Source organism: Carya illinoinensis, chromosome 15, assembly GCF_018687715.1.
Source record: "Carya illinoinensis cultivar Pawnee chromosome 15, C.illinoinensisPawnee_v1, whole genome shotgun sequence".
Taxonomy (NCBI): domain Eukaryota; kingdom Viridiplantae; phylum Streptophyta; class Magnoliopsida; order Fagales; family Juglandaceae; genus Carya; species Carya illinoinensis.
This window is the reverse complement of record NC_056766.1, coordinates 36799087-36811440: the sequence shown is the minus strand read 5'-3', so window position 1 is coordinate 36811440 and position 12354 is coordinate 36799087. Positions and strand designations below refer to the sequence as shown.

Genomic DNA, 12354 nt, shown 5'->3' with positions numbered 1-12354 from the left:
CTCCTAGATTTTTCATTGCAAACTCTTGACTCAGTTGAGCTTTCATATGATTTATCTTCACCTTGCTTTTACATACAATGAGCATATCGTCTATATATAAAAGCAAATATATAAAAAATCCATCTGCAAGTTGTCTGAAATACACACAGTGATCGTATTGGCAACGAGTGTATTTCAGGTCCATCATGAAGCGATCGAAATGCTTGTACCATTGCTGGGGTGACTGCTTCAACCCATATAGAGACTTCTTCAAACTACAGACCTATTTTTCTTTCCCAGCTTCTTTAAAAACTTCTAGTTGAGACATATAAATCTCCTCCTCCAGATCACGGTGTAAGAAAGCTGTCTTCACGTCAAGTTGTGCTAATTCAAGATCATATTGTGCAACCAAAGCTAGCAATATCCGAATGGATGAATGTTTCACAACAGGAGAGAATACTTCACTGTAGTCAATTCCCTCTGTCTGAGCGTAGCCTTTGGCTACTAATCTAGCTTTGTATCGCACTCCTTTTTTAGCAGCTTGATGGTCTTTCTGGTTAAAAACCCACTTACAACCAATTAACTTCCTTCCTTGTGGAAGCAGCACAAGATCCCATGTCTAGTTCTTACGAAGAGACTGCATCTCTTCATTCATTTCCTTTGTCCATTCAATCTTTTCACATGACTGTATGGCTTCTTTGTAAGTGGTTGGGATCTCATCCCCTTTAGCTGGTAGTGCATACGTTACATAGTCTACAAAACGTGCCGGTACACGTGTCTCTCATCTCGGCCTGTTAGTTGCTATTGATTCAGGTTGTATTAGAGGTACTATGACTGGACTATCAACCTCATCTTATCCGTGCTCTCCATTTGTTTCTCCTAAATCCTTTTAAGTGGTAAACTCCACCTTTTGCGAGTCACCAAGTGTTTCACTATCATGGCTACCTTCATTGGAATTTTTATGCTCATGTGACTTATGCATCTTAGACTCGTTGAATGTTAAATCTCTATGGATGATAACCTTCTTAGACTCTATGCACCAGAGTCTATACCTTTTTACACTAGTACTAAAAACTAAGAATTTTGCTTTCTTGTCTCTAGGGTCAAGCTTACTTCCTTGAGCATGATAGTAAGCAGGACATCCAAAAATGTGTAAAGAGTTATAATCAGTAGCATGAGTACCTTTCCACATTTCAATGGGTGTATTCCCACCATTGGTAGCTAGGGGTAATCGGTTAATGAGGTGGCAGGCATATGTCACAGCTTTAACCAAAAATTGTTTTCTGAATCAAACATCCAGTAACATACACCGTACTTTCTCCAGCAAAGTACAGTTCATCCGTTCTGCCACACCATTTTGTTGCGGTGTTGCTCGTAACGTGAAGTGTCTAATGATTCTCTCTCTTCGGCATACTTCCATGAAGGGGTCCGAAGTGTACTCACCTCCATTATCTGATTTAAGCCACTTGATTTTTCTGCCGGTCTGAGTCTCAATCATTTTCCAATCAAGGAAGATCTTCAACACTTCATCTTTATGCTTCATCGTGTACACCCACACACAATGAGAATAATAATCTACAAAAGTTAGAAACCAAATCTTACCTCCCAAAGATGCATTTATGGAAGGTCCCCAAGCATCAGAGTGTACATAGTCTAGTATCCCCTGTGTATTGTAGACTGCGGTTCCAAATTGAATCCGCATCTGCTTCCCAATACACAATTCTCACAGAAAGATAATTTTCCAGTCTTAGTACCTTTAAGTAAGCCTTGCTTTACCAATGTTTGCAAAGCTTTTTCTCTAGCATGTCCCATGCGCATAGGCCAAAGCCTGGTGGTGTCATCATCTGTCTCATCTAGCTTCTCACAGACTGTGGAAGCTCTTCCATCAACAGTATTCCCTTGCAAGAAGTACAAATTTTCTTGCCTTAAGCCCTTCATAGCCACCTGTACTCCCATTACCACTTTGAGAATTCTATCTTCAATATTGATTCTGAATCCCTTTGAATCCATAGATCCAAGTGAGATGAGATTCTTCCGCAAGTCTAAAACATACCGAACTTCTGTCAAGGTCCTGACAATTCCGTCGTGCAACTTCAACCGAATGCTACCTATTCCTTGAGTCTTACAGGGACTGTCATTGCCCATAAGTACTGCTCCACCATTAATCTTTGTAAAGTCAGTAAACCAGTCCCGATTAGGACACATGTGATAGGTACATCAGGAATCCATAATCCGTTCATCAGAGTGACAAAGGAATGATGAACTTGTTAGAGCAATGTCTGGATCTTCATCTCTGTTGGCGACATTGGCTGTGGAGGGTTTGTTCTTCTGTTGTCCCTTCAGTTTGGGACAATCTTTCTTCCAGTGTCATTTGTTGAAACAAAAGGCACACTCATCTTTGCCAGGTCTTCTTCCGACTTATTTACCACGTGATGTGGCTCGAGTTCTCGATTGAGAATCATTATGCTTTCTGGGATGCTTTGATCTCGATCTTCCTCTTGCTGTAAGTGCTTCACTTGAAGTATTTAGTTGTACCCGTTTATCCTTTTTGCAGTACTCATTACTAATCAAAGCACTGGATACATCACTAAATCATATTTTTTCCTTCCCATACAAGAGTGTGGTAATCAAAGATTATATGTATCAGGTAAGGAATTTAACAATAGTAAAGCCTTATCTTCATCTTAGATTTCAACATCCAAGTTTTGCAAATCAGCAAGAATTTTATTGTAATCATTGAGATGTTCGTTCATAGAAATACGTTCTTGAAATTGGAATCTGAAGAACTTATTCTTTAAGTGCAAGCAACTTTCAATGCTCTTTTGCATAAATTTATCTTCCAATTTCTACCAAAGTTCATTTGCTTTTGTCTCTCTCATGACAAAATACTTCTGATCTTTGGTAAGGCACAAACGGATTGTACTACAAGCTAGGGTATTAAGCTTCTTCCAATCTTTTTCTGTCATATCATTTAGCCTCCTCTCTAACACAATATCCAAATCTTGTTGGATCAAAACGTCCACCACTTCTCTTTGCCACATGCCAAAGTCGCTAGTTTGATCAAACTTATCAACTTGAAACTTGGCATAGCACTATTTGATTGTTGAAATTGGATTCCAAATGGCTTAGATCAAGCCCAAAATGGTGCTGAAAATCGGATAGTCCAGATCGTCTAGCACGTGGGTTACACGCACAGCAGGGCAGTGTGGCGCGTGAGTTACACGCGCTGAAGGTTGGCGACTGAGGTGCATAAGACGTGTGTAGTACATGCGCGGGTAGCTTCTTGTGCGCGTGAGGCGCGTGCTGTACACACGCAGAAAGCTCCTAGGGTGCGTGGGGGCGTGTTCCTCACGTGTCTTCAACCTTCGATGCGCGTGGGGGCATGTGGGAGTGTGGGCTTCAGTTGTCTTCTTCCTCTGGCTACGACTGAGATGCATGAAGTCCACTCTCTGACTTCTAGAGGCGCGTACAGGCTCCTGCGGTGTTCGTTTTCGATGCCTTTTGCGGCAACGGATCTGTCTTGACTAGAGGTACGTTTTGGTGTGATCAAAAGTTGATTTCAATCAATTGGAATTTTCTGGGTAGCACGAACCGAAGGTCTGATACCAATTATTGTGCCCAGGGCCGCCCAAAAAACAATCACACAATATATAGAGACAATATTTAAGTGATTCGTCAATTTGCCTATGTCTACTGGAGCGAAAACTTGATATTCAATGTGTTTGTAAAAAATTACAAACACTCTCTCACAACAACTCTCTATCTCTCAAATGGCACTCAACAAACTCACACTCAGAAGCGAACTCCTCTTCTCGGATGATTTTCTCTTCAGCAATCTTCTCCTATTTATAGACATGTTACTGATTTTGTAATTCATATATTGTAATTTTGCATTTTGTAATATAATGTATAAATAACAAATAATGTCATATGTACTAAATTGCATTATGTGTTGCATGCATTTTACATTATAAATATTGATTTTTTTTAGATGAATTTAGCTAACAAGGTAATTAATTCTATCAGAATATTATATATACATAAAAAAAAATGTTTTTCAAAATTTTTTCTTGAAAAAATTGTAATAGAATATAGGCTTTTAGATATTATAAAAAAATAAAAAAAAGAATTAAAAAAAAGGGTTGTAGCTGGAACCTGGATTTCCGGATTGTAAAAACCTTGATTAACACCGGTTTTGGAGGGTTTCAAACCCGAGCCAGAAACCCGTGTTTCGGGCCGAGTATACCTGGATATCTAGTCCGAAACCTGGTTGAACACCCATAAGAAAATTTATGGAGGTCACAATCTATATATAATGTGGATTGTGAGTGAATCCCAACAATTTCTGATTCTAAGATGGATTTATTCGATTTGAAACTCAAACATAATACACATAGCTTAACATAATACACATAGAATAGACATATGCAATGAAACAACTGAAGCTCCCTAGATTTAACCACAAGTGTATGGATCGTGACAAATAGAACAGAACAAAAAGAGTATTGTATCCAATTGTAATTAACAAATGATATTCAATACAACCATATTCAAATCATATAAAAAATTCAATGACTCCATCTTAGCCCTAGAATAAGAAAACTAGCTAACAAATCATATATGATAAAATAATCCAATTATTTCTCAAACATAAATTCAAATTCAACATTCTTAATAATAATTCAACAACTAAAAATTAGAACAAGAAAGAAAAGCTCTTACAGAAATCGTGAACTCTCTCCTTTGTCTCTCGGACACCCCCTCTCTTCGTTCTCTAAGGTCCTTTTTATAGCCATGCGTCTCAGCAGCCAAAGAAAATGCGATCCAACGCATATATCCATGTGCTGTTGTAGAACCAACAAAAGGAATAAAACCTGCGGTCTTCCCGTACTTCCATGTTGCAACCATATGTCCATGGTGAGATTAATTTAAATTAATTGTGCAGAACAACATGTGCGTCTAGTTGTCTTCCATCTACAACAATTCTTCGTGTCTTGTGAGCCCACCATGTGCTGCTATGTTATTTTAAAACTCAAAGCAAATGTGCAGCCCATGCTTCCGTAGTGTGCTTCCATGTGTAGAAGCAAGAAAGTTGAAATGAACAGCTTGCCTTCCAGCGTGCATGCAACCTGCGTCCATGTTTTCTTTGTCTTGCAATGGTCAGCACGTGTGCTCCATAATCTCCTCTAAGTCCAAACCGAAGTGTTGAACTACCTGCGTCCTCACAATGCTGAAACAAAAATTGCTTCTTCTCGTTATCTCCCAGCCTTTGTCAAATTTCTTTTGAGATTAATCCCCTTGTAAAGAAAAGGAAAAAATAACCCATGCGGTTGTGTTTTTAGTGGAGCCCGCGTGCACAGTGGCGGACCTACCTTACCTCTAAGGGGGCCATGGCCCCAAGGTTTTAAAAAAAAATCAAAATATACTTTATATTTTATTTATAATTCGATCTATAAATATAGTAAATAGTCCCCTAAATATTTATATAGTTCCAAAATTTTATATAATTTCTATATATTATTTACTTTTAAAGATGTGGTTTTATCAAAATTAAATTAAAATTAAAGTTAGAAAAAATAATAAACTTATTAATATGGATCTCCAAGCTTTTTAGTTATACAATATTATATTTGTTAATATAAAATCCAAAGTAAAAATATAAGAAAAATCATTTCAGATTGATAATTTACATGAAAAATAGTTTAGAGGTTTTATCTTCTAAACTTCATTGAGTAAAAAAAAAAACAATTATTTAATGTCTCAATTATAACATTTTATGCTTAATGTGACACGAAAATATCTAGATTTTGCATTAAACTATCTTACAAACTAGAATTAAAGATGACCTTTTAAAATATCAATTGATAGTTTCTATGAAAAAAATAAATTCTAAATATTTCATTATAAAATTAATAATGGATTAATATTATTCAATGAAACATTATCGTTAGAAATTTGAAACATATATTAAGTTGTGTTTTTTAGAATTTTATTTCTATATATGAGTTAGTCTACATACAGTCAGTCCTCAAATGGGGATTGTTCATGCAAGCCCATGCAATTATATTTAAAAAAATTTAAAATTACAATAATATCATTTTTAAAATGATATTTTTTCCTCTTTTATCATTATTTATCAATGGAATTACAAATAGAATTTCTCTTTATGTATATGTAGCAAATAATTGAGACATAGTTTTATATATAGTTATATTTTATAATTTTTTTAGTTTCTTTTTATTTTATATAAATATCTCACACAATTGAAAAGTTGGCCCCCATGTAAAAGTTCCTGGTTCTGCCATTGCACGTGCATGTGTTCATTTTGAATATATTTCCCAGCGTGCTCCATGTGCTGCGTGCTTCCATTTTATTCCTGTGTATGTCTTCAACTTGTCCCTAGTGTGTAATCGGTTCGTCCGGTTTGATTTTAAATAAAATTTAGAATCGAACCGATATACACCAATTTTACAGTTTTTAAAATCGATTACACACCGATTACTCCTCTAAACCAGTACTCTAATTTTACCGGTTTCCAATCTTGTTCGATCCGATTTTTTAATTTTAATGTACTATGTTATATATTATATAATATCGTATATTATAATATATAATACTATAGTGATAATATATTATAGTATATTATAATATATAGTGATATAATATTAGTATAAATATTAATATGCAGTATATAATATTAGTATAACTATTAATACAATAAATAAAATGATATAACACTTTAAAATTTAATTTTATATTAATTAGTAATATATCATATTATATAAAACTATTTTATATATAATTATATACTATATATAAAAATTATATACAATAGAAAAAATTAAAAAAAATATATATATATATATTAGAATTGGTCCAGACATATTTTGATCGATTTTAAAAAAATAAAATCATTTTCAAATCGAGCCAAATTAATTCCACCGGTTTGATTTGATCCGTCCAATTTACCAATTTTTTCTTACACCCCTACTTATCACCAGTTTTTTATTCCTTGGATTTTTATACTTTGACTTTGTTGGCCATTGAAAACCAAAAGGTGCAGCGTGTGTTTTGTTTACAATTTCATCAATTTGGTGGGTCCCCATGTTTCCCATGTGTATATTTGAAAATCCCATGCGTGTGCTTTATGCTTGTTTCAAACGCAAGTAGATAAAACAATAAATAATAATAAATAAATAAAAGTAAGTAAAGAAAAAAATCAAAATAAGAAAAGAAATAAAAAAAAAACTAACACTTTTAATAAGTAAAAGTAAAAAATCACACTTATTAAAAGACACTTAAAATTCTAGATAAACGAGTTAAAAAACACACAAAACATTTTGAATGAAAACAATTAAAAATAAGAAAATGTGTAAAATAAATTCCTACATCAACAACAACAGAGGATAAAAGAAATTAAAAAAAAAAAAACACTGCTACACGAGAATCTGAGCACTCCTAGTTTTATTGAAAAGCCAATACTAAGCTAAATGATGTGCAAACACGACTCAATCATCGCTCCATCGGATAAACTTTCATGGAGAAGGTGGAGGTGCATCCGGAGTATTTGAGCTTAACTCGAAATAAATTAAGAGGACTGTGATCAAGAAGCTAAAGCATGTGGTGAGTAATCCGTTGTAATTCAACCTGGTGAGAAGACGGCCAATTCGAACTCTGATGTCGTGCATTCGACAATGACGGTTGATCTTTTCGATTTCCTTGGTCATGTAGCAATTCTCTTCATTAATATCAAACACCAACTCTTTAGTGAGTCTGTTGAAAAGATCCGCCAACTCCTCGTTTCTACCCATTGCTTGTTTGATAATCCCAGCATCACAAAGAATCTTGACATCCTCGGCCGTATCCACTATGCTATCCAAGAACAATGCAAAACAACAAAAATATGGATCTACATTGCGGTTGTTTTGTTCGTAGGCTATCAAGTTCCTCAACACAGGGCTAGTGTAACTATCGATGACAATAGTCGGAATCTTTAACGTCTTGCCTGTAAGCTCTATGTCGAGAATGCTACAAGAATTTTTTTTAAACTTGATACCAGCATAACTAAGTGTTTTGGCATTACGCACCAAACCTTTCCCAGGAAGCTTAAGATCACTCTTTGCAGGCTGCTGCTGCTGGTATTTTTTATCCCCTGAAATTAAGGTAAAGTGAAATAAAGCTAATAGATGTATATATTCGTCAGTGGCATGCTTTTTCAACATCTTTTCTTCAAATTTGTCCTTCCCAAGTCTCAAGGGTTCAAAAAACTTGAGAGCAAGCGTGTTCAGAGTTGGCTCCTCCGTCAAGGTAGTAAGTTCAAAAATCTTCTGCAGCACAAACATAGGGAGTTGGTTCTCAAGCAAAAGCAAATCTCGAGAGATATTTGTCTGCATCCAACGTGTTTTGAAAAGGGGCTCCCCTTCACTATCTTTCTACAAGAAGTAAAGAAGTATAATTGTGATCAGTGTGCGTGCCTTCATGTGATCATAATTGCTAAGGGAAAATTAAAGCCAAAAACCAACTTAATTAGAATGTATAACTAATTAATACCTCGAAGAAACGTAGGAGTTCTACAATGAAGACACCGTCGAGAAGCATCATCTGCACAAATTCATCTGGTTCTATGGTCTGAAAGTCATCTGCATAGAATTTTCTGGTCTTTTCTTCCAATTCTTTCATGGTATTTTTGAGACTTTCTTCATGGATAGATTGTCCTGTTCGGTTTTGAACCAAACGATTGAGAAATCGCCGTTTTTGAGTTTGCATGGCTCGTAGACTTGGTTCATTATGATGAAATGGACCAATGGAGACAATCATGGGGATGTAAGCTCCTTTGTCGACTTTGAACATAGGTGCAGGAACCTTCAATGGTGACCATCCGCTGATATCAATCTCACTATCGGGGATTCGGATAGTATGCTCAAGAACAACCGCTCGGCTTGATTGTATCGTTTTATTTGGATTGTAACATTCTTCACCACCAAAGTCAAAATGATCTGCCGGCTGATCGCCAACTGAATCTGAAGTACTATCATTTAATTGTTGATTACTGGTTTCAAAATCCTCTCCCACATCTTCCATTTCTTCCAACAACGCTTTTAGGTCTTCTTAATTGTTACGAAAATGCTGAAACTAAGTTCTCAATAGTTGTTCAATCTGTATCATATATAAATAAAGAATTTAATAACAATCATGTATTGAGATTTTGATTAAGACCACATAGTTAGTAACTTAACAGATCATGATCGATGAAAATACACGAGGCCGAGATCCACAATCGATGTAAATAAATTAATTTTGTGGAATGAGTACTTTTAATCACGAACTAAAATTCTCAACCCAAAGTCTAATTATTAATTAATTATACATATATACTCGGTCGAAAATTGAAAGAAAAAACATCCATTCATATATTCTCAAATATCCACTTACTTCTAACTCTAATTAAATTGTAGAAATTAAGAGTTGGAAATAATTTGAATATACCTGTACATCATATCCACAGATAAGCTATATATATATATATATAATATTGAGTGTCAGATGGAGGGTCAAAAGGCAAAAGTCAGGTGTGCATAGACCAAATTGGACACAATTATGAACCCATTTTGAAATATTGGCTCCTCTTATATATCAGGCCAGATATCTACTAGCTAGCCTCCACTTACTTCTAACTTTAAATCAAATTGTAGAAAAAGTTAGAAATAATTTGAATAGGTATACTAATTAGCTAATTAAGGTTGTGCATATACCAAATTAGATATAAATAGAGTAATATTAGATGTAATTTTACGTCAGGTGTATAAATTATCTCGTGCACTCATTTTAAAAAAAATTAAGATTTATCGTTAAAAAATTAATTTTATTTCACGTGGGTCTAAGGCAAAAGTCAATAAGTTTTAACTATTCTGGAAAAACTAATTATTGAATCTCTTTGGTGTTCATGTCTCGTCAATATGCTACACATGCATGTTGAAGGAAAACTCAAAATCTGATCCAATTTTTAGTTATATATTATATATATATATATATATATATAATGCTTACTTATCAAAATTAATTGGTTATCTATTGAATTATAAAAAAAGAGTTTTGTTAAGTATAAATAAATTTCGTACACCAATTCATGCACTAATGATTTTTATATTTAAAAAAATAAAAAAAATTGAGAAAAGAAGAAAATTTCATATTTTATAAAAATTATTTTTATATTTAATTTATATCGTTTCGTTAAATATATATTTTATATATGAATATCGGTGTGTAAATTATTTCATTAAACTTACTTGAAGAAGATTTTTCTATAAAAAAAAAAAGAAAAGGGACCTTTTAATTTGAATAATAGCAGAAGATACAGCTTTGCTATGAGTGCAGTACTGAAAAGCTTTTTAGATTGGGACATGAAAATGAGGAGATTCAAACGGATAGAAGAGCAAAAGCTAGAAAAGACAAGGCCCAAAAGGCTGAGGCAAGAACCAGCTAGCTTCAACCATGCAAGCATCACCTCCACGAACGTTGTACGTACGTACTTGGACCAGTACTAATGGGTACAATGTTCTTAAATTCGTAGAACAAAGGGCAACCCTGCAGCGATAAGAGGTTCAGAGGTTGGTAATCTTTAAAATTATTTAGTGGGAAATGCTTGGGAGCCGCTGGTAGCTCCGTTGGGTTTTTTTTTTTTTTTTTTCAATATAAATATATATAATAATTAAGTAAGTGTTTCTAATAACTTTATAATTTTTTAAAAAAATTATTTAAAATTATTAAAACAATACATGTAAAAAAAATAAATTTGAGCGGTACATTTGAGTGGGCATGACCGCTTTTTTCTATATTTACTAAGCTGAGATGAAAAAGCAGTGCTACATCGAGAAAGATCTCGCTCTTGAGAAAGAATAAATTTTATTTTTTATTTTTTATTTTATTTTCTTGTTCATTTTTTATATTCTTAAATATTATTTAAAAAAATAATTTACAACATAATTAAAAAATACTTTCTTAATCACTAAATAAAAATAATTAAAAAAAAATCAATCAGGACCCCGGGATCAACCTTCGGTGGGCATAGCATTTTTGGTAGGGCGTAACTGGTTCGGTGCAATCCAGTTTTAGACAAAATTTAAGATCGAACCGGTATATACTGGTTTTACATTTTTTAAAATTCATTACGTACCGGTAACCCTCATAAATCGGTATTTTGATTTTATCGATTTTCGGTCCAGTTCAATCTACTTTTTCAGTTTTAATGTACTATATTATATAATATAGTATATAATATATATTGTAGTATATTATAATATATATTATAATTATATTATAAACTATAGTGATATATTATAATATATCATATATAGTGATATAGTATTAGTATAACTATTAATACTATAAATAAAATAATATAAGATTTTAAAATTTAATATTATATTAATTATTAATTTATCATATAATACAAAATTATTTTATATATAATTATATATTATATATAAAAAATTATATACAATAAAAAAATTAAAAAATTTATATAAATTGGTTCGGTCTGCTTTTAGGAAAATAAATAGACTGATTTTGACCCGTTTTAAAACAAATAAAATCGATACCGGACAGAATCGATCCCACCAGTTTGATCCGGTCTGGTCCGGTTTGTCAGTTTATTTTTATATCCCTAATTTTTGGAAATGAAATGAAATAAAATAAATCATGAAATTAAAGAAGCATAGCTAGCAGCTTACGATTGTTGGGATTGATCTCTGTGATAGCTCTCCAGCCTGATCTCTAACACCTCTTTGAACTTTATAATAAGCCAAAATTCCAGCAAGTGGAGTGAGGGAGCTTCGATTCAGGGCAGGTCGGATTCGCCGCTCATCATTTAGAACCATAGGGTATCCTTTTATAGTTTTATTCTTGTCCATCTTGTCTCTTTCCTAACTAATCTACAGGGCCAGAGACCACCTGACATTCCACATTCCATCTAACTTATTAGTTGTGCTAAATCTTGGAGTCTTGGTCTCTGCACAGGGAAAAAAGGCTGATTTGGTTATCTAAAATCAAATTATTTCATTTAATTATATCTCATATAATCATTATAATTTCATCTAATTTTTATATAAAATATAATAAAAAATTTAATTTTATTTAAATCTTAATATAAAATTAATATTAAAAAATTATATTATAATAATATTTTATTCAATTTTTAATAAAATATTTTACATCATCTCATCTTAACTGTATAATCAAATGACATCGAGACTCCATGTATAATCTATATGGGTTAGTTAGAGATAAAATTAATAATTATGAAAGAATATTTCTTCCGTACCATTTTCGGGCCTCCACCATCATGTAATTAATTCATAATTGGGGATATACATCTTA

At 33.2% G+C, this 12354-nt stretch overlaps 1 protein-coding gene across 1 annotated transcript; it reads right to left on the bottom strand.

The window, feature by feature from the left end:
* Positions 1-7310: 7310 nt before the first annotated feature.
* On the bottom strand, positions 7311-11841 carry LOC122297411 (UPF0481 protein At3g47200-like). Its single transcript, XM_043107461.1, has 3 exons — positions 11709-11841; positions 8530-9135; positions 7311-8411 (listed from the first exon to the last, which is right to left on the bottom strand). The coding sequence occupies exons 2-3, from the start codon at positions 9058-9060 to the stop codon at positions 7515-7517; spliced, it is 1428 nt and encodes a 475-aa protein (XP_042963395.1). The 5' UTR covers positions 9061-9135; positions 11709-11841; the 3' UTR covers positions 7311-7514.
* Between the last annotated feature and the right edge of the window lie 513 nt (positions 11842-12354).